The sequence below is a fragment of the Condylostylus longicornis genome, unplaced genomic scaffold (genome assembly GCF_029603195.1).
Source record: "Condylostylus longicornis isolate FDR11 unplaced genomic scaffold, ASM2960319v2 ptg000004l, whole genome shotgun sequence".
NCBI classification, from domain to species: domain Eukaryota; kingdom Metazoa; phylum Arthropoda; class Insecta; order Diptera; family Dolichopodidae; genus Condylostylus; species Condylostylus longicornis.
The window spans coordinates 16,431,561-16,456,742 of NW_026577973.1; the positions used below are offsets into that span (position 1 = coordinate 16,431,561).

At 24.8% G+C, this 25,182-nt stretch overlaps 1 protein-coding gene across 1 annotated transcript; it reads right to left on the reverse strand.

The window, feature by feature from the left end:
- Positions 1 to 364: 364 nt before the first annotated feature.
- LOC129608205 (ras-related C3 botulinum toxin substrate 1) lies at positions 365 to 4,258 on the reverse strand. The gene is made up of 5 exons (XM_055519565.1): positions 4,103 to 4,258; positions 3,544 to 3,659; positions 3,194 to 3,426; positions 2,945 to 3,105; positions 365 to 2,889 (listed from the first exon to the last, which is right to left on the reverse strand). Exons 2-5 carry the CDS (start codon positions 3,657 to 3,659, stop codon positions 2,812 to 2,814), a joined length of 588 nt encoding a protein of 195 aa, XP_055375540.1. The 5' UTR covers positions 4,103 to 4,258; the 3' UTR covers positions 365 to 2,811.
- Between the last annotated feature and the right edge of the window lie 20,924 nt (positions 4,259 to 25,182).

Below are 25,182 nucleotides of genomic sequence, written 5' to 3' on the forward strand. Positions count from 1 at the left end.
GTTTAATATTTATATTCTAAATTCAACAATTTTCAGTCCGAATTCGAAACTGAAAAAGCAAAATTTTTAATTATATATGTAATATATAATAACACATACAAATTTTTATTAATTATATTTTTAATGAAACTTTCAAAAATTTGTGCTTTTTGTGATATTATTTTCCATTTTATAAAAAACAACTTTAGCTGAAAAAATTATACATGCTAATATAAAAAAATTTATTATTATTTGTATATTTTCACAATTGGAAGCTGAACAACCTTTAGATAAAAAATGTTTTTTTTTTTTGTTTAACATTAATAGGAAAATTTCACTTTTTTATTGATTTTTTTTGTTAATTTTTATTTTATATGTAAACAACTTTATATTAAATACTTTTATTCTTAGTTCAATTATTTAGGTAGAACATAATCTGTATCAAAAATTCTAAAATTACTAAGTATGTAATAATAAAATATGATTATTATTAAAATGTAAATATCGAGTATTAAAACAAATGATTAAAGAAGACAAATGTAATTTTCAATTTATTTTTGGTGACATAAAGTTTTATGTAACGAAAGGTACATAATTATAATAATCAAAAAATTTTGACATTAGTTACAATTTATAATTCTATCACGTTAAAATTACGTTTTTTCAAGTACATTGTCATAATAAAACAGCCGTGCAATATCTGTTACATATTATGTAATATTTTTTACAAAACCAAATCGTCTTGCGTATGGTTTTATATCAAAAAGGGAAATATTTGTTACGACTATTGGTATCATGTCTTTTTTGTAATTTAAAACAACATGTTGTACATTTATAGTACGTATCAAAAACAAAAATTCTTAATAAAAACGTGAAGGAATTTCAATCATTACTTTAAATTTTGTATTACAAAATTAATGAATGATAGAATAAATTTCGAAATGCAGAAACTCCATTTTACAAAAATTTTCATAAACACTTTTCTTTGACAAGTCAAAGCATATTATATAAAATAATGTATAGTTTAAATATATGTAAATCTGTCTAATTCATTAAAACTTAATTCTATTGTTGTACTTTCGTTACATAAAACTTGCAAAAATACGTTTACCACATTTGTTATAAGAAAAATTAAATAACAAAACTTCTTTTTTCATTTTGAATTATATATTAATTTCTTCTGTTAATTTGCCATTTTATTTTAATTTGCTCTTCATGTATTACTACCTTTATTAAATTGACTAGATTCATTTTAATTGTGTTTTTGTTTTTGTAATATTTTCAGCTTCATTACATATCGTAATTCTAAAGAACATATTTTGAACTTTGGTATATTTAAATTGTTTTATTGAAAAATTATATATAAAAATAAAAAACAAATAGAAGACAATTTTATATTAAGTAACCCAAATTTAATAAACCAAAAAAAAAATTGCATTAATAAAATTCAGTAACAATAACTAAATTAAAATAATATTTTTAGCACTGGACGAAGATACTTCAATTTTTGGATGAATATGTTCTTAATATTAATTTAAAAAGACATTAAGGGATTTTTCAAAATTTAAAATAAAATTATAATTGATTAAGTATATTTTGTTTTTTTAAAATTCTTAAGTTAAAAATATTTTTTTGTATATATTTTAGAATTCCATAATTTTTCTAAGAGGTTTTTTTTTATCTAATTACATTAGAATGTAGTTTAGAAATTTGGAGTAAAAAAGAGCGGTGATAATACAAATTTTCATTTATTACTATATAATATTCATTTATTATTGTTTTATGGGTAATTTAACTACTTTACAATGTTTTGCGTGTTGTACTAATATTATATTTTAAGGATTTTTTTTATACTTAATGTATGTAATATGGCATCCGTTGTATGTAATTATTTAAAATAATTTAGTATCCAAATTTTTTTACAAGAAAAGAATAGAAGACTAAGTACATAATATTTTTTAATCTAAATCAAATATTTACTTCTTAGAAAACAAGCATTACAAGTAGTATTTATATTTGGCTCATTTTAAGATTCTTCAGTTACTTGGAGTCAGTTTTACATTTACGTTATAAAAAACTGATAAACACGCGTTAATATATAATTGGCACCAAATAGTTCAGAACAGAAATTTTGGACATTTTCTAATTTAGAAAAGCATAAATTATAATATAATACCATTTTGTAAATTAATGTTATACGTTTTTAAATATTTTGTGTAAAAAATTATTTTCTTTCGTTTTAAGATTTGAACTTAGAAAAAACCAAATAATATGTGATAAAAAATTAACTGGCGAGAGTTTATTGTTGATATTCAGTCTTAGCAATTAAAATACATGAACGTAGGAATTGTGTGTTTTGAGTTTCTTTTTCTGTAAAACGTATTTATAAAGTCGCGTTTGAGTAAAAATTTGTAGTTTCGAGTATTTATATGTATTAACTATTACATGAATGTATGTACGTTAAATTTAATATAGAGGATTAAAAAGATTTTTAATATAGTATTCACGTTTTCTTGATAAATACATTGATTAGTAAAAACTATTAAATATAATAGGCCTAACAATTATTGTTATATATTTATATTATGTATGTATGTTCTATATATATATTTATATATACACTTATGCTACATATATAAGTATATATATATATATAGATATATATATATATATATATTATGTAAACATATTTATATATATTTTTGTTTACTTTTCTAAGATTATATATATAAATTTAAATGAAAATAAATAATTACTACAAAAACCATTTTTGGTTTTTATAATTTAAAAAAAAAAGTAAGATATCTTTCTGCTCGTATATGAGATTCGTAATTACATAACTATACACTTTCTTTGACGACGTTTTTGTGGTTCTGGTCTCAATACAGCTCTAACAGCTTCGTCAAATACCTAAAATATAACTTGCATTTTTTTGTTTGTTTGTACATTGAAAATAATGAAATACCTGCTTAAGACCTCTTTGCGTGAGTGCCGAACATTCCATATATTTTACAGCTCTTATTTTATTGGCTAATTTTTGTCCTTGTTCTCTTTTTAAAGGTGATAGCCCCTGCTCGGCTAAACCACTTAACGTTTCTCTATCATCTCGTAAATCTATTTTAGTACCTGTTAGAAATAGTCATAAGTTCAATTTTATCAATTGCAAATGTAATATTTTTGTTTTAAACTTAAAATGTGCTTTTGTAATACAGACCAACTAATATTATTGGAGCGTCTGGGCAGTGATGTTTTATTTCAGGATACCATTTTGAGGTAACATTTTCAAAAGACGATGGACTAGCAACACTAAAACATATTAAAAATACGTCTGTTTGTGGATATGACAAAGGACGCAGTCGATCATAATCTTCTTGTCCAGCCGTGTCCCATAAACCAAGTGAAACTTGTATTCCATCAACAGCCATAGGAGCCGAATAGTTATCAAAACTAAAACAAATAATAGTAAATTTAAAAAAGAATAACTTTTTATGAAAAGTAGGAATATTTTTGACAAGCATTAAACAAAAAATTAACAAATTAAAGAAATCAGTGGAATCTACTTACACAGTGGGTACATATTCACCAGGAAAACTATCTGTTGTATAAGAAATTAACATGCAAGTTTTTCCTACCGTTCCATCACCAACAACTACACATTTTATAGGTCTTCCAGAAGACATCTAAAAATTGAAAAAATGTTTGAATTTTTTTATTGTAATTTTAAAAAACTTATTTTTAATATGTTGATTCATAAAATTTTTGTGTCAATTTAAAATAGCTACTGATGTAAAAATAAACTACATACATATGTACATTTTTTGAATTTTCTTTAGTACTCCAATATTGAACCAAAGTTCTAATTAGCATTTTGTCGTTCTGCTTAAATGGTCTGTCATTTACTGTACATATGTACATACATAAAACAAAGGAAATTCCTGATTTTCAAAGTTCTAGTAAAGTTTAAAAAACTAAATTATATACAATTTGCTAAGCACTTAATTTAAGCAATATTAATTGAGCACAAATATTTAGTATTTTTTATTTTCAACCAGAAAATTAAATATAATCGGATGACAACGCCTTTATTGACTTGATTGAATTATGTTAATCTGTTTTCACTTACATTTAGTGTATTGCTTCAAAATTCCTCCTTTGATACACCAATTATTTGAATATATGGTTAATAAACTTTAGTTTATGTTAATTAAACTTGCAAAAAATCTTTAAAATGAAAAATTTTGCAAATACTAGAAATTAAAAGTTTTCATCGTAAAGCAAGTGCGATAGCATCAATTTTGACTTTGAAATTTTGAAAGATGTAAGAGGACGTTGCTGATGTATTTTTTATGATTACAACAATCGATTTTTTTAAAATTATTTAATGTTTTTGTATTAACAAGAGAACCCAAGTTTTTTTAAATAGAAATTTTTCGTCAAAACCTATTCCAATACTTGAACCATAAAATCTAATTTCGTGAAAAATAATTAGATGTCGCTAGTTATGTTCAAAATTTTCTTACAATGGATATCAAACCTTTTTTATTATTTTAGTTTTTGACGAAATTACTGTTGTGCTGTGCTTATACTTGATACAGATTAATATATTTATGTACACAACTGACATAACGGTTAGCGTTTATTTGAATGGTTTTAATTTCAATGTTGACACTCTCAAATGATTTTTTAGGTAATTTGTAAAATTGAAAGAGAAAAGAATAAAAGAAAAGGATTTGTTTACAAAGTAATTATAGACTAGAATATTTAAAGAAATCGGATATCTTTTTACTTATGAATAGATTCTTTGTAAAATGTTTTCAAACATGCTGTTTCTTTTGTTGTCAGCTCTAGCTCTTTTTCTCTTTTTGGTTTGAATATTCGACTTAAAAATTTCACATATTCCTCTTGCAAATTTATAGTTTCTTAACAATCTAAAAGCCAAGTTTTTTGATATAAATCATTTTTTGAATGTACCATGTTCATATTGTTAGAATATCCCATATTTCGAGCAATTATAGTTAATTGGTCCATGCATAAAAAAATATTTTTTGTCTGTGCACATGTATCAAATAAAAATTAACATTTTAAAATTTATTTATTCAGTTATTTTATATACTATATACATACATAATTATTATACATTCACACTTTTTCAAAAACATGTGATTTTTTAAATATTCTAAATAATTTACCAAAATTTGTATTTTATGCAAAAACTTTGTATTGAATTTTTGTTAAAAAAATTGTATAATTCAAACTAAAATACTTTTTTTAAAATACAATTTTTTAAAATATGAACATGCAGATAGAAAAATAAAATATAAAATTAAAATCTAAAATAAAATTTTGCGATACATTAATTTTTGCTGGAAATTGATCAAAGAATCATCGCTCCAATTATTTGCCACTTTATGTGAAATACCGTGTATATCAATAATTTTATTATTTTAATACTTTTTAGAGATGGAATACACAGAAAGAATCACGCAAACGCCAACATTTCGAGAATGATGTCAATATTGATCTTAAATTAAATAATTTAAATTTCACAAATATTTTGGTTTTTTTCTATCAAATAAAATTTTGGAATCAACTACCGAATATTCAAGAATTGTTGGCCTAAGTGCATTTCGATAAAAACAATTTGATAAGGATGTATGGATTATTTAAGATTTGATTTTAGTAGGTATAAAATTATATTATTTTGAAATTAGGAGAGATATTAGTTCGAAATTTTGAAATAAAAATGACCATACATATGTATAAGTATGTATGTATATGAAATATATGTATGTGCAAAGTCATTTCTGCAAGAACAGTTCGTTAATCTAGGTTCGTTTTCATACAAATTTTCTATTTTCGTTTGCCAGTCTGCCAATTCATTTATTTACTTTCTATTTCTTTGCTCATTCCGACACAAAAATAACTCCTTAAACATTAACAATCATAACCGTATGTAAGTAGGTTTGCAGGGTATCCATAATTTTTATAAATGGTCAAGGGCTAGATAGGTAGTTTTACTTGTTAAAGTGTTTTCTTTTAATATTTTATACAAATTACACACTTCTGCAAATAAAATGATATTTTAATTAATTTCATAATTGCTATTCGAATACAAATCTCATACCCAACATATATGAACAACCAAAGTATAGCAGGTGCCTTCCTGTACCTAATTTGGTTATAGAAATTTCTTTCTAGAAAGGGGTTGCAGAACTCCTATCGTACGATTAAAGTGATTTTTTTTTAAATTAAAAACTGAATTAAAACTAATGATTAAAATAGCCAATTGAAAAATCAAATTTATTTTGCCACCTATCCTACCTTCGTTCAAACATTATGTATTATAAATTTTTTTTTTAACCGATCTGCAACTGAAAATTGATCACAATATTAAAACTGGAGACCGCAGAGAATATTATTAGAAATTGAAACTATGTAACTACATGAAAACAATACCGAACTTTGGTTGAAAAAATGTAGTAAATTTTGATTTTAGCACCAGAAGTAACATTGTGACATTTCGTTAGTTAACCATTTTTTCTCTGCAATTTATAAATTAAGTTATTTTCGGATTATTCATAAAATTGTTTTTTAGTAAAAAAACTAGTCAGGTGTTTCTAAGAGTAAGAGACGCGAAATAATATAAGTGTGTCCATGGCTTTTTCTTGCACTTAAAATTGAGTGGTATACAAGTATTATGTAATCTAATTTATGAAAATTATAATTTGTGCGAATGATAAACAAGTAAAAATTAAATAATGGAATTCATCACTTTGCAATGCAAGCTCATATTTTTTAGGAAAATTTTTATTACTCATTGTATAGACTGTATAGATGACAGTAATTTGTGTTCCTATAACGTATTTAAGCCTATTTACATGCATATATTTTTTTAATGAAAATAACTATGCCAACCCTGTGGACGCCAGTTTTATGTCACTGATATTATATTGACAATATTGAAACCAGTAAAAAAAATAATCAAATTTTTTATTTATTATTGTATTGTTTTTGACTTAAACCATAATTTTATGACAGAAAAATTGTTTTTTACTGTCAAATTAAAATAAACAAAATAGCTGCGTAAAAATGAAAAACCGTTATTTTTCATGAACAAAAATTACCTATATTGATATTGCCTTAAAATTTGTTTTCGTGTCAATCGGAGCGCCTCTAATTCTGCCCGATTTTCATAATTTTCCTTTTTTTTTGTCTTACCTATAAAAATAATTCAATTGGAAAATTTATCTTTATTAATCTTAGAAATCTTTTGATTAGCCAAAAAACTTTACATATTATTATTGTTAGTAAAACAAAAAAATCACCTTTTCAAACATTTTTCATTTTTATGGGTTTTATCATAAATTTTTTTTGAAAATTAGTAATAGAATTTCGGAAAATGATCTAATTTTGAAAAGTTGAAAACAAAAACAGTTTTATTAGTATAAATTGTATTGTTTTTATTAAAAAGAATTACATAAAATTTTACCAAAAAAAAAAACGACGATTCATAACCATTTTTGAAGTTATAGATGTCATTTAAATCAATCAACGCAATAAATTTGCTTAAGAAAATTATTTTGAGGTAACAAATTATACAGTCGATTAAATTCAGTCGGTTTGTAAAACAGCACATTTCTCTTTAAAAGTTAAAAACTAATATTTTCCCGCTTTGTAGATTAAAAAATTAAAACGATTTTCTATTCATTTCTGTGTAGCATACGTTAAGTTGGAATTCTCAAACAGCAGACTCAAACTCAAACATATAAACTAGATTAAACTTTTTATTAATTCAGTTAAGATTTGATGGTATGTTATTCAATGAGAAGATAATGGTACATTGAAAAAACCTATTTTTCCGAGATATTACTTCTTGATAGCCGTAATGATGTAGAAGGAAAAAATAATATTTTCCCGGTAAAATAAAACATTTATTAACAGCTACGTCTTACTAAATTTTGGACTCCTCGAATTGGCCATACAATGATTTGAAAATTTAACAGTTAATTTACCAAAGGAGCAATTCACCGATACATTTTCATGTTTTCCAAACGGTAAAAAAATTTTCTATATACTAAAATGAATTTCTCATTAAGCAGATTTTTTTCGAGTTATTTTAGTAATCTGCTTCTAAGGAGCAAAAATTAAAACGAAGATGATGCAAAAATTTTAAAAAAATTTTTTTAATTTTCATAAAAACATACTGTAGCAATACTGTATTGAGTATCTTATTAAGAATTTTTGTTATTAAAAGAATATTACTCTTAATTTGGTTATATTATATTTGAGATGGTTTTAGATATGAGATAAATTGCCTATATACATGCAAATTCTAGCCACGTGTTTCCGTTAGTCCTTATATGGACTTTATATTATATATAATCGGAAAAATATCAGTGTAATAAAAAATTAAAGAAATATTTTATTTTGTTAATTTAAACTTATCAAAAATCGATTTGAAGTTTTCACTTCGGCTTTTTAGATTTACCACAGAGTTGTGTTTCTTTTGTTAGTTTCAAAAATAATTTCAATATCCTATTATTCCCTTTCGGAGTATTCGTAATTCTAAAATTCAATTCAATTGAAATTTAGAATAACTTCTGTTTTAAATTATAGCAGAAAAATTTTTGGCCCTTCATTTGTATTTGTTTTTATTTAATGTTATAGCTATACGTATATAATTATACGTCATTTTATGTACGTTCATATCTATTTGGTGAAAATAGACACCTATATACTTACTATTTCCAGTGAAAGATAAAATCAGATAGTTAACTGGGGGGAATTTTTTAAAAATCGTTGATGAAACAATGTTCATAGCTATATATGCATGTATGTATCTATATAGAATGGTGCTATGTCTTATATAATTCACATACGAATATACTTATATAAAAATGTATATTATAAGTTTATAAAACATTAAAAACTTACAATAGAAATATTAAAAAAATATTGCCAAGCGATATTTTTTTATTGCATGCGTATAAATTTAAAACAATTTCTATTATTGAGTACTACTATTACATTATACGTGGTGAAATATTACACAGCATTTTTCTATAATATACATTATCTATGGTATCTGTTATACACAAAATCATATGTATAATACTATACGTTGTAGGGTAAACTCATTAATGGGTGAACAGTTTTCGAGTCCAAACACTATGTTACTTTTTTTTATTTCTAATCAAAATTAAATTAAAAATTGAGATCAAAACAAATATTTTAGAAATTGTTGATGTACATTGTATGTAACGAGGCATATTTTGCTGTCAGAGATATACAAGGTTAATTTGTGTTAGCGCATTTTGAAAACCAAATATTTGCTGTCTGGATATTGGAGTTAGTATAGTTTCTTTTATTTACAATTTGGATAAACATGTCCGGATACTGGGAAAAGTGAGTAAAATTTTAAAGAGTAGTCAACTTTTAATATAATTGTACATATTTTGAATAATTTAAATAAATAGAATTTTGTATTGGCAGGTATTGGCAAAATGAATAATATGCTTTAGTGTACGAAAAATACTTAAAAAAACTGTAATATTTAATTCAAGAAAATTTCTATATATCCTGATATTCGGATGATATTAACACAAATCATATTTTAATATTATTGAACACAAATCTACTTTTAGAAACGTTTTAAAACTGAATAATGTGTAAACTGCTCGGCCACTGGTACCTCTACCCTATATAAACAGGATAATATGTATAAGCTTACCATGCAAAAACAATGAAATAATGGGATTTTTTTCTAAACAAATTCAAGAAGTTTTGATATATTTTTTTTCTCATACTTTTTACATTTACTTTTAATTCTGGTAATTTCAATTTCTTATAGCACAGTATGTACTCGTATGTATATATATAGTTAAATATAATAGATAAGTTCACCTTGATTTGAATTACTTATTTAAGTATCTGAACTTTTTGTACTTACATGCATACATTTATATCTTAAATTTGTTCAAGAAATGTACAAAGAGAGTGAGAAAACAAAAAGGATACAAAAGAAAAAAAAATATTAAAAATGTGATTTACAGCCGCTTTATCTGACGCCAAAATTACTTTAAATTGTTAAGACACGTTCCCTATCAAAATTAGATTTTTTTTTTCTCTTCAGGAGAAATCATTGTATACAATAACAGAAGATATTTAATCCATTTAAATTTACGTACTTTGGGCGTATGTGCATGCTATATGTAGATGTATGTTAATATTTATATATGTAAAATGTCATACTGCGTATATATATATGTTGTTATATCATTAATTGAATTGAAGACTGTAAGGAGACCTAAGTGATTATTCCAGGTTTTGATAATAAATAATATTAATAATTCTTTTGAAAGAAGAATGAGGAAATAAAAGATGAAAAAATTATAGTTTAAAATAGGCTTTGCTTGAAGTATAACATTTTATACGTATCCGTAATGTGACATAGTAATCATGTTGCATATTTACAATTTTGCATCAAACATGTGTTTGTGCTGATAAGTATTGTGCCTATTACACTAATAATATTAACTTAATAGAAATTTCTTCATACAACTGCATTTTAACTCGTTCCTTTGATTAAGTCATCTGCATCTTTTCTGCAGTTAAATGAAGAAATTTCCATTTAGTTAAAATGTGTTTGTGAGTTTGTGGGACTCTAATGTGAGAAATAACGAGAATAACAGGAGATATCTATAAGGAGATAAATTAACATTATTTTCTAAATTAGGTCCTGTGAAATTTAAGTTTTTTTCTTATTTTTTTTTGTAAAAAAAATGCAGAACCAAACCAACAGTTTGACGAGCAGAATTAATGTTTTACTTAAAACCACGACATTATAATTTGGTTTTAAATAAATAAGTTAAGGGGATTTTCAATTTTTACCAAAATTCCTCAGTTATGACTTTTGCTATTAAGTTACATGTAATCCTACTTACAATTTCATTTGTTTGATACAATGCTCGGTTTTCTCCCATTCATATAAAATCGTTTACTTTCCTCGGAAAAAGCTCGAAAATGTTTTAAACTATGGATTTAAAAAATTTTTGTAAACTATTCAATTAAATTTAGTGAGCACACATAACTCATTTATATTGTAGTCAAATTGGTAAAGAAATAAACTATTAAGCATAAAGTATCCGAGTTTCATACAAATTAATTTATGTATTGCTCAGCCTAAAATTCAGTCCGTCCGTTCGATCGCATGGTAACTCAAAAATGAATAATGCAATCCACATCAAACTTTCACAAGTTGTTTCTTTTTCGCTCAATACGGCTGCTACTGTAGTTGAACCAATTCGGACAATGGGTTCGGGTAGCTGACATACAATTTCAAAAGGATATTTTAATTGTTTGGGAAAATAATAAAATTAGATTCATGAAACTTGGTTGGTGTGGGCCCAATCGAAGGTCAGACATATCCGTGACGTTTTAACAATGAATCCTAATTCTAGATAAATTCTTAAATTCAGATTGTCAAGGTGCAGGATATATAATAATTCGATCTGTTTATACCGACTGAAACATTTTTACTTGTTCAAAAATATAATTGAATAAAATAGAAACTACATATGTAGATACAAAAATTTTATTTGTACATACAATATCATGTACCTGAATTAATATATTTATATAGATATTTGTATTGTTATTGCAAATAATGTATGCAGAAATAATTTTCTTCTATAAATATAAAATAAAGATCCTTCTTTTTTTTAATACAAATGACATGTCGTGCAGGATACCATATAATATTAGTATTCGTCCTTTTTTATTTTTTTTTTCTTAACATAGCCTAATGGTGATTGATAGTCGATTTTTTTCTAATTTAAAGCGTATATACGTATACATGTATCTAGAAGAATCAGGGAACTAGGTTGATAGATATAAGTGATTGATTCAAATAAATTATAAAAGGTCATTCAGGGCTATTGGAAACCATTAAAAATCCTTAAAATATTTCATTTATAAGACACTGTTAGAGTATGTGTATAAATAATAATGTTATATAAGATTATTAAACATTATTGACTTATCGTATATATTAAAGGGACAAAAAGAAAAATTGCGAATATTCAATAAATTTTAAAATATTTAATTTAGTTTAAATTTAGGTTGGTAAAAATTAGAATACAAAATTTAAACTGCAAGTAATTTCTCGCAAATTAAACATGAAAATGAATGAAATAATAAAATTTACTGAGCTTAAACAAAAAACAAGACCTAACAAATTCTATTATATTTAGAATAGGGTTGGAATACCTTATTAAGGCAGTAGAATTACTCTTGTATTCTAGTTTTACTAGAATGTATTCTAGTGGAATTACTAGAAAGCTAGTTGATATTTGCATTAAATAAAACCTTCACACCACGCTATATATATGGTAATATTGAAGATTTTAAAAATATTAGTGAAGATTCATGAAAATTTGTTACAAGCTAGGATGGATTTAAATTTTTCTATCATTTTTTGTCCATACGCATATTGTATATCCGATTTTTAAGACACTTGAGTTTTATGTGGAAATTCTTTAAAATATAGCCGGAACAATTATGAAAGTTTCTTTATTTTACATTGCCATAAGCTTTAGACTTCTTATTACTAAATTTCGATTATATAAGAATTCAAAAATGGTAAATTTAAATTTCCAATGCTTCAAGTTTTTTGAATGTTTTTTCCAATATCTCTATAAAAAATATGATTTGAAGATTAATTTAATAAAAAAGTAAAAAAAAAAAAATTCACTTAAACGAAATTCAAAATTTATCTGTGAAATCTGAATTCCAATGACCCTTATATATACGAACTTGAATGCATATGTTCTTTAAGATTATTTTCACATAATAAATTTTGACCAGAAACCATTTTCATTGAGATTTATTAGAATTTTTTTTCCTTTCTTTTGTTTTTTTCTTGTTCATCCTTATTTGTTTTATTTTTTCTTTTAATTATATTTTAGCTGTTCCTTATATAATTTTCTACAATTAATTAATGGGTCATTTGGGATTCGATTTTTTGCAATATATAATTGTATACAAATCAAGTGTGTAATTTTTAGTGTATACATAGTAGTGGAAATTATAAATTTTATTATAACAACAAATTGAACTTTAATATGAACTTATTATGAATATTTAAATTGAATCCTTAATATTAAATCAATATGTTTCGTAAGATTTTCACTAAATTTATTATGTACGTATTGTATATTGAAGAATGGAGTCTATATATATGAATTGGGGCTTGATTTAAGCAAAAAATTCAATTCGATTTCATTTCAATAGTAAGGCATAATTATTATTTATGTGTACGTATATCTTATACAGGTTGTTTCGCATAAGGTGAGAAATAATTCAGAGAAGATTCTTTGCAAAAAATTTTTTTGGCAAAAAATTGTGTAGGGGGAGAGGGGTGTGCAGATGTACTTGTTTTCGAGCTGCAGACTGTTGATAAATGTTTACAATTTCAGAGCCGTGCCTGCGTTTGATTGCCCTTTTATTTTTGGTCTTATACAATCAATTTGATTTGAGTCATAATTTTTGAGATAAGGCTTTTGAGTCAAAGTTAGAATTTTTGATTTTTTTTCGCAATTTTTTTAAAAAACTCGAAAATTCTCGAAAATTTTATTATATTTCTTTTTTGTTTTCTTTTCGATGCGCTACAATGAGATCTAAAAGGTAACCCATTTTCTTCTATCTCTCATAGTTTCGACAGTAAGACGTTTTAAATGTGTTTAAAAAAATGTGCAAAAAATGCACATTTCACACATTTTTCATGCAAAAATAACATTCACAAATATTTTTTTAAGTTTAGTATGTGTAATAAATAATTTGTAAATATTTGCCAACTTAAGCAAAACACCCTGTATATGTACATATATGAATCTTTAACATTATATTATTAAAATGTAATAAAAAAAAAATTTAGATTAAAAATTTTATTTGAATAATTTTTCTCTTATACAAAATAACGTATAGATTGTAGAATTAAATTTTAGTGTAAATTTGAAATTGCATATTCAATAAATATACGAATATTTTTGTATAAAATATGCTAAAATATGGAATTTTAGATTTTGTAATATCAGAATACTTTTCTAATTTTATATACAATATTCATTATAAAATATTGTAATCAAAAATAGTATTTCAATATTTATTGAAATATTGAATTTTAATAATAAAATATTGAAGATGAAATACTAAATTATATACTTAATTATATATATATATATATATATATATATATATACAGCTATGGTCAAAATAATAGAAACACCTAATATTTTTGTTCATAACAATCCCAAATCATTATATTGCCGCCACCATGTTTTACGGTTTTGAGCGTGAACCTGGGGTTTAATTCAGTATTTGGTGGACGTCTAGCGAAGGTAGGAACATCTGGCCCAAATAAATTAATTTTTGTTTCGTCCGAACAAAGGATATTGCGCCACTTCTTTACACCCTCTGGCCCACTGCACTCCGAATGAGTTTTAGCAAAAGTTTTTCTATGTTTAATATTGTTTTTACTGACATAGGGAACTTTTCGAGCTTCGCGACCAAATAAATTATTTTTGTTCAATATTTTGCGTATGGTTCTACCACTCACATTAGCCTGACATTCTTTTAAAATTGCTTTTGAAGATTTGAATGGGTCTTTTTTACATATTTTTCTGTTCAGTTTTTCACTTGTTTATTGCTTTCTTCCTCGTGTTTTAGGACTTTTATTACTTTTTAAAGCATTAAAAACTAAATGTACTCAACGTTCAATAATTGTGGCACATTCTTTTACACTTTTTCCTTGGTTTCTTAAGTTTTTAATTATTTATTTTTCCTTAACACTAGAATGATTCGATAGACCCATAATTCTGCAATATTTTTCCAATTTTTCAAAAAATTAAATTATTTGATTATTAAAATTTAAATATTGTTCAATATTTGCTTAAATAATTTAAAAAAAATTAGTTTTATTCATCAATAAAGCTACCTTAGCCGGCTGTTTCTATTATTTTGACCATAGCTGTATATTGCAATAAAATATGAAATTTTAAAATATACAGGTGTTATTGAAATTATATATGTCAATATATATGGAAATTATATATTGATACAGGTGATCAAAATTGAAATTATAAAATTATTAGAACAAACCATATCCAAATACAGCAAATACTCCGAAAATGTCCTTCAATAAATATTATATGAGCCTAATTGTTAGACCATAAAATATGCTTTTTTTATATTTTTAAAATTGGATTTGTATATATATGTACATATAAATATATTATATGATTATTTTACCAATGATTTTTTAAAAATACTAGAATTTAAATGTGCAGATACTCGTTACTTATAAACTCATAATTTTAATATAATAAAAATTCTAACACTTTATGGTATTTGTTAAATTTTTAAGAAATATAATTTTGAATAATATGAAACCACACTATACGAGTATACTAAAATTATAAACCAAATAGATAAATCTTCAATATTTAAACTTTAAAGTATTTAAAGGTATTCTTAGTATGATATTTGATTCTAAATCTTTTATAATTTTGTACGAAATAAAATACCTTTTGCAAGGATTACAAAAGAGATTAACCCTTATTAGCCTTCCTTTACTGATATTTTATAAAGCTAAAATTCAAAGAAATTAGTTCCACAAGTTGATTTTGAAAGACGACTACTCAGAAAGTGAATGAAATAGGGTAAATTTTTGGTCCACTGCAATAAACAATTTTTGGTAATTTCTGGAAAATGTTATACATTCCGACCCTAAAATCAATTGCTTGTTAAAACAAAATTTAATAAAAACGTTTAATTCCAATTTCAATTTTACATCTACCTACATATGTCATTTTAAAATATATGAACCTATCTCAACGATTCTGATGTATGAAAAATATTTATGCTCTACACATTAACAAAAGTCGGTCGGTAGGACAAAGTTCTCTACAAAAATCATATATAAAAATTAAACACATTTTCCCCCAAATTTCTTATGAAGTGGGAGACGACGAAGACCAAGGGGTTCAGAATGTCAAACACGTTAAATGCCAAGGGGGTCATGCGAATTTGAAGTTTTATTCTACCCCAAAGCAATTTTAAAAACACAATAAAAAGCATTAAAAAAATAAGCAAGCTACAAAAAATTTGTGTCTAAATTAAAATAAGGAATAAAAAAATTTGAAATTTATTAAAATTTTCAAACCAATTTTGGCTTTTATAAATTAAAAGAAAAATTTTTCCTTTTGAATACAAAATTTAGATAAATATTTTTTTTTATCAATAAATATCAGAAATAATTAGAAATATTACAAATTTCATAGTTGAAAGTATTTTGAAAATTTCGCAAAAAAGGTTACCATCAACATTTCAAAATGCGCATGAAGAAAAAGAAGAAAATATTTCCGATGTTACACAATCTTGTATATGTGAATGTTGTCAGAAGAATCACTGTAATTCCGAAGAAGCATCTAGTGTTGAATCAATTTGCCGTAAAGTTTTAGGTTTCTTGTCAACATCTGATCGCTATAAAAATCAAGACCTTAAAGAAACAAAAATTCCACAAAATGTTTATAAAGATCATAAAGAATCTATGCGAAATCATGCTAAAGAACAAGAAAGAAATGCTTGCACGGAAATCGATATGAAAAGTTTAGAAATTTCAATTCCAAAACAAGAATTTGAACCGGAAATTACCAATAGTGAAAACATATCTAAATTAAATACATTAGATGAATATTATAACGGTCAAGATAATGACAAATCAGAAAGCATAGATGTACAAGAAAATAAAATTCACTCATCTTCTGAAATATTTTCCAAATGCAAACCAATGAGTTCAGAGACAGCATCAAATATAAGTTTGAAAAGTTTTAATAACAAATCGGAAACAAAAATAATTTTACAAGAATCTGATAATATTCAAAAAGTTCCACCTTATTTCAAATGCATCTTTCAGAATGCTCCAATAAATTGCGTTTTCCAACAAATAATTTGTAATCCCGAATCAGAGCCAGTTATAGTTAATGAATGCCGTAAGCATCATAACAGTAATAGTTTGAATAGTGATCAAGTCCGGGAGGAAACTAAGTTTTATGCTATAAATGGCAACTCTAGTGAAAATTCAAATGATGAAAATAAATTGGGAAACCAGCCGAATAATACCAAAATGGATAAATGTCAAGCTTCATTAAAAAGTCAGTGTTCCCAAACAAATGTAAACAAGTTAACCATTGACTCTAAACGATCAAATGTTCCCAATTCAGGTGAACTGAAATATAATGAGAATTCGAAACTTGTCGATATTTACAATATTTTGAATAGACTAAAATCAATCTTAAATCAGAATATAAGTGAAATAGTGAGTATTTACAGATTTTGAGATTTATTTCAAATTTTTATCTTTTTGATATGTAATTTATTTTCATGTCAGGGACGTAAATTTTATGCAACTATGTCCAATTTTAATAAATTAGGAGAAGAGGAATCATGTTGCTGTAAACGTTCAAGATCTGAAATTATAAGAATCACAGACATTATTCCACTAGGAAGAAGGTGCTTACTTGTTCAGTGGAAAGTTTTAACCAGTAAAACTTGTTTAAGCTATGAGGTAAGCTTTATGCGTTTAATTTTTAAAAATTTTCAGTCTGCTTTTGGAATTTGAACAAAAATTCAGACTAATTAGCATGCTAAAATGATCATGTGTTTTCTGTCACATACAAGTTTTAGTTCTATTATTATAACAGTTCGCAAAACTTAATTTCTTTCAATAAGAATACGCTTAATTTAGTTTAATTAAGCTAAAATAAATTTGTAACATGTGAGTACATCTCAGCATTATCACCAAAATCGATAGTTTTGTCATTCGAATTCGATCGACGGCACATCCGCTTGAATTAAAGAACTGTTTTGTATCATAACAGTATATGATATTTTTGCAAATAAAATAATATCAGTCCATGACTAGACCGTGTAAATCTCGTTAAATAATCAACAAAATAACATCACTTAAAAATTTCTGTCAAAACAATTAGATTATAAAAAAAAATATTAAAAAAAAAAATAAGCAGAAATTATTTAAAAGAAAATTTTATTTTTTACTTAGGTTTCTCTTGATGGTTGTTTAGTAAGCAGACTAACGAGTTCTCAAAGGTGTGTTTCTGATATTATTTGTGGAGTTGATATTGGTGCCAAACACATTATTTGTGTTACACCTATTTCGACACATTTTTGTAATAATGCGAAAAGCCGCTTCTGCCACAATTGTAGTTTTCCCATGTATGAAAAAGTGAAATGCACGAAATCTTATTACGAATACAACCCAACTTAGTTTTTTCTGTTTCAAATTTTGAGAAAAATTACAATAATTTTAATAATTTTATTGAAATTTTTAAATTTGTAAAATTTAGAAATTTTCGCAATAAAAAATTTTTGAATTTTGGAACTTAATTTTTTGTTTTATATTTTTTAAGTTTTCTGAAATAACAGAGGAAACTGAGGTTAAAAAAATAATGAAATAATATTAGCTCCTTGGCAGTTAAATAATTTTAATTAAATAAATCAACATAATGCTGGATTTAAGATAAAAATGGAAACGTACTAAATAAAGATAGATTATCGCATTTAGAATACATGTTAATCTTACAATAATTTTGGGCTTACTTTTCGTAAAAACCTAGAATTAATACAAACGCGAGTATAATATAAAAAATTTTGAATTTGACATATAAAACTTGAAAACCCACTTACTCACATTTTATTCGTTTACAATTACACTGCCACATGGAAGCAAATATTTCATGTCAAGTTTTAAGCGGAAATGCATAAATGATTCTCCGTAATAAAATAAATTATTTTTAGTAAGATTTCTGTGAAAAGTTTGTCAATAAATTTAATTAAAACGCAGAACCGAAACATTAAAATCTTAGTTACTTCCTTAGTTATATTTTAGGTCCGCAGCTTTGTTTGTGTGTTTAATTCTGTATATCGAATTCGAATGAATTAATTTTCATGAAAATTTGTATTTGGGTTTAATTTGGACTTCCAACGGATTTAAAGGTTTTTGCTGCATGTTAAGTCTACTACTACTAGTTTGCTGCATAAGATTACATGATTTTTATTAGTTTCAAGAAAATCAAGATTTTCAGTAATTTAGATTGAAATAGAAAAATAATTAACAGATTTCTTTGAAATTTAACATTTTAACTGTGTTTCGGAAATATTTTTGATTTGGAAGGTTAATTTTCAATAAGGACTGATTTTACATCTCTCTTTTCATGTATAAAAATATAATTTGTATAAAAACCTAATTAATATTATTATTTTATTGAATTTCAAACTTTGCTTGGAAGAAAAACTCAACTAAGAATCAAATTTATATTTTCCTTAAAACTTGAAATTATTGTTCTGAAGGACATTTTCTTATTCTTGTGCTGACCTAATCAAATTTTAAATACTTTTTGCTAAAATTGTTCTATTTACCTATTTCAGTTCCAAACTTCTAAACACTGAATTTAAGCCTCAATTTTTTTTAATGGCGGTTAACTATTAAATTTATTCCTTAAAATATTTATGAATGTTTTTATTTACGAATGCGACAAACAATTTTTCAACTTTCAAAAAAATTTTTTTTTAAAACCACGTGCAATGATTTTAATAAAAGTTTTAATTATGAAAAATTTGATATAATATTTATTTAGTTTATTATAAAAATTACAATTTTCAAGAATTAATTTTTCGTTTCCATCAAACGTTAAAAGCAAAAAAAAAAAAATGAATTTCCTATATGAGTAGTTGGGAAAGATCGGGTTTTTGTTTTACTCCTCTTAATTTACGTTCAATTCATTAGACATGAAACCATTGAGTAATATTTTTTCTCCAATAAAACCGAAAAAAAATAAAAATTATAACCGACAACAAATAATTATTCGCATTTTAAAATGCTTTGAAACAACGTAATTCCAAAAACAATTTTTACGCGGAAATTTTATATTAATTTGCAGTCAATTAAGAATGAATGGTACATGATAGGAATACGTTATTTTTATACGATTTACAAAACATAGTTAGTAGCTAAATCGAAAAACAGAAACAAAAACAAAGCAAATTTTTCGTAAATTTTTTCACCAAAAAATCGTTTGCCCTCCCCTTACAATCAAAACAGAAACTGTCCAAAAATAACAGTGAAGAGAATTCAAATTGTTTGATTGTTTTCATATTCATGTGCATTATTACGCTTACATACATGCGTACAAATATAATATGAATTATGTGTCTACACAATATGTTTGTGTGAAAAAATCATATATAAAATATTATGTATGAAAGGTGGTGGAATCCTTGAATTAAATTTCGAAAAATTTTTTTCTGTTTTTTTTTTTTGTACGCAAAAATATTCAAAATTTATGTATTTAAACACACATTCAAACATGAAAATAAGGATAAACTCATGTGTGTACACAAAAATAAAAACAATAAAATTATGAATGAGTGAAGTGCAACGGAATGCTGTAAAGAGCCTCATTACTCTTTCATTCAGAAGTTAATTAAATCATTTTTGTTTCTGTCTATATTTTGGATATACGTACATACATATGTATATTATATGCGTATACGAATTACGTACATATTTAGTATTATATAATATTATTTCGAATTATTTAATTTAAAATTGGCATTAGAGTTTTCCTAATTTTACTTGTAGAATATTTAAAAAATAAGATAAAGTTTATAACTACGAGAATTTTACACCTCGCTAATTTATTATGAATAATTATATAAACTGGGTCCTATATTGCACCAATCAAATTTTAATTTTTTTTTTTAACTTTTTAAGAAATCATTAAATTTTTATTAGTGCAGTACATAATTTGTATTTTGACTAAAAGTAAAACTTGCTATGTTTATGAAACCGCACTTTCTTCTTGAACAAGTGAAAATACTTTTTTAATTATTCTCAATCACTGTTAAAATTACTAATTTAACTACTACATCAAAAATTATAAAATATTGCATACATTTAGGATGAACCAATAAAAAGGAAATTTTTTAAGAACGGTTTAGTGAGTAAGTTAAAAAATTAATTATATTTTTTGTTGGAATGGCAGTAAACCGTTAGGTTTTTGTTTTTATGGAGATTTGGAAAAGTTTGTGAAGAAATATAAGGGTAAAGTAGAGCTAAAGAAAGTAGCTTGGGAGTGGATTTAGGTGCAAAAAGTTTCTTCTAATGAGGAAGCTACTAAAATTTCATGTTTCTACAACCCACCATTTAGAAGAAAAACAATATCAAAAATTTGAAACAGGTTTAAGATAAGAGTTAATTTCAACGAATATTGTGGTATTGTAATGTTTGTATCGTCTGAAGAAGGTAGTAGCTGCTGGCTACAGGAATTCTGCGTCTATAGAATTTACAGAATGTGGTTTCGATATAAGTTGCCAAAAAGGGATATTTTTTAGACTATAAATTTTAAATGGAGGGGAAATAAATAAAAAATTTTCTTCGATAGGTATAAGTATCTAGTAAAGATTTATTTGTGTAAAATATTTCAGCTTTCAATCACAAGGGGGTTAGATCTTCAATTTTTGGTAATAGAAAAAAAGAACCAGATATGGAATTGTTAATTTATTAAAAATGTAAAAATATTATTAAATTTTTTTTTCTCTTTTTATCGGTAGCCTCCTGAGAAAAAAATTTTATAAAAAAAATATAACTAGGTTTCTTTTAGCAATTTTTTGCAATTTTTTTTTTTTTGTAAATATAACGATAAAGCTGATATTTCTTATGAAATAAGCTTTCGAAATCTATTACAGTTCTATCACACATTAAATCTGCCTAGAATACAATGGGAAGGACAATAAATGGTTTTGTTATTCGCATTCAAGTATTACGCTATCGTTTGAATTTTCGAATTTCCGTCTTCAGTTTTAACGCTATGAAACAAGACTGAAAATACACAAATTTTATTAGAATTAATTTGACTAATATTTAGGTTTAAATTTGAACGTAATATTCAGCTTTAAGATATGAAAAAATTTATATTTACAATTCAGTAAAATTTGATATATAAAATATCAATAGAATTTACATAACATACCTTAGAGTTTTCAAGAATTATAAATTTTATTTAGTGTATTTAATCAAGGATAACCATAATTATCTTAAAACTTTTTTATTGTTTATACATTTGAAAATAATAACTATATAGCTATATATGAACATTTATGAATTATAAACAGTTATAAAATCTGATGAACGAAAATATTGTGTAAAATAGCGCGAAAAGTTTTAAACATTGAATTTAGGTTGAGGTTGAGTTATTCAAAAGATATTGATTTAAATTAATTATCGTATTGTGGATGTTGTACATATATGTAGGTATAGGTATAAGTAGTCCTTTTAAAAAACAGACATTGTTTTCCAAATCTCTAACACTACGGGAAATTTTTTTTTTTATTTTGCTTATATTTATTGAATATTTTCAAACGCAGATTATTCGAGAAGTTATTAAATTCCCTCAATGATAGACAAATGTTAAACAAATAATTAAAATAATTGCAATAACCATAACAGCTAGTTGCTTGAATTTTTGCAAGATTGGTTTTTAAATTGAATAATTCGTCTACTTCGGTACGAATTCGAAAATTAATGCAAATTAAATTTTTCTGATACTCTTTATCGTATTTTCAAAAATTTATTATAGACTTTTGAAAAGGGTTACGTTAAGGTTTTCATTGAAATTAAAAATTCAGTATTCATAATTATTACCAATTTTTATCCCGACTGCCCATACTAATAAAAACACAAATATTTTAATTTATCCTGTACAAGATAATTACTTCCAAAATAGCTACTTGTGTTTTAGACGCTTGAGTAAAATTTTATTCTGCAATTCTTAAAAAAATAAAAAATTACATTGAGAAAATACATTGGAAACTAAGACAACAGACTAGGAGTGATGTAAAGTTCTGAAAATTATAATACAACATTATAAAAAAAAGTAGGCAAGTTCAAAGAAAATTTAATGAATTAATTCATAAGAAGTGCTTTTATCATAAAAATTTAATTGTAAAACATGGGAAAATACTTGGAAATTTCAGAAAAAAATATTACGAGGGAATTTAAGTTATCTCTTAAATCTCTTAAAATTAATTTCTAATTCTGATGTAAGAATTTTCATATTTTTAAAAAATAAAATTTGGAAAAATTTATGTACAGGCAAAAATTTTGTATTAAATACTTGCATTTTAAAAATTTTTAATTTAATGAAACTTTTTTATTAAAACTTTAAATGACAAAATAATTTAAATTTATTGCTAACATGTGGCATCTGAGTTACCTACAGGACTTTAAGCACTATTTACAAAATGGATTGAACCAAATTTCGCATGTTGAATTTTTGGCTCACATGTGTTTCTCCATGGAAAGAAAGCGTAAATTAACTAGTATTAGCGAGATCTTTATCCTTCAGTCTGTTTGTGTCCAGATCAGTATCTCAAGCTCGGCTTAAACCGAAAATTTATATTTGAATTTATTTTGAGGATTACACGGTTTAATAAACTTTTGAGATATGTTAGGCCTCTGGAACTGAATCTTAACTACGAACTGATTTTACATTTTTCGTTCCAGAAACTTTACACACAAGCTCTGATTGATAATAGAACAAATGGCATAAGTTTTTGAGAAAATCAGGTTGTCAGCAAGTGGGCTTTTACAAAGGGCCAAATTTACAAATTTCTTTGAAATTATATATTCAAAACTAAGGGTATTAAAAGAATGAACTTGTAAATTTTTTGGAAATGTCGCGGCTCGAAAACCGAATTTTTATCATATCTAATGAAATAATTGATGGAATTTTTTAAAATTTAATATTTGAATTCTGTTTGCTACCGGAAGTAATTGACGAATCTTTCAGGGAACTCGGATAACATGTTCCTACGAATGAATCTACACTAAGACTCAAGTTTACGTTTTTCAAAATATGCTAACTGAAAGCTTACTAGCGCCCTTAAAATTTGGAAGAAGTGTTTAAAAGCTACTTTCATAATCTTGTGCAGCATTTTTGCTAAACCTATGGCTTGCAGTCGGTTATGCGGTCACATCAGATTTTTAAAAAAAATTTAGAACTAAAATTTATTTCGATTTCATTAGTAATTTAATTAAAATTTGTTCCATTCATTTAAACTTAATTTTTTGATTAATTATTATTTTAATTCCTGATTAAAATACGCTAAGCCTCTTACTTTTATTACTTTATTTAAAAATATCATCTTAATTTTTTAAAGTGTTTAAGTTTTATATACAAAGTTTGTAAATAATCGAGCCCCTCTTTAATTCAAATACAATTTTATTAATAGAATGAAAATCAATTCGCCATAGGTATTTTCTTTAAATCCTTATTTATGTATGAGGGTAGATGTATGTATTTTTGTCTATGTTACTGAAAGAATAAGTTAATCTTTTATAGTGTTAGACTTTTTAAAGTACAAAGACCTTTGTGAGTCTCATGAGATGAATTTTTATTCTATAATAATCCTTTATAAAATATCCTTTTTATTCCTTTGGCATCAAGTTGTCTTTTGCTTTTTTCGTTTTGATTTTGTTTTTGGTATTTCATTTTCGATGCATGCTGTGTCATGACCTGAATAATTTGTAAAGAATTCATTTAAATTCATTCTGATTATTTTATTTTTATACATATAACGCTTCTAATGTATTCATATGTTATAAGCGCTACAAAAATATGTACAAAAATCGCATTGGTAAAGAATGTGTTGGATGGCCACGATTGTGTCAGTAGACAAACTTGTATAATTTACTGAGAATAATTGACTGAGAATAAATTAATTTTTAGTTGATCATTATTAATAAAAAAAGTCAAATTGTTTCCGTATATGTATAACACAGTGGATTTTTTAGAAACTAAATTGAAATACAACATGCTAATCTTAATTAGAAACACCATTAAATAAAACAAATTTTTTTGTAAATCAACTGGGTTTGAACCACCGTTCATTCGATCTCAACATATATTATAATTTATGCTCAATATGTAACTATAATGGATTTGGCAGTTTAACAATAATTTAAAGTCAAAGTTTTTGAATGGTGACTGAATTTTGCCGAAATTTTCAATATGAAAAAATTCATCTCATTTGAGCTTCTTGAAAATTGTGATTTATGAATATATAAAA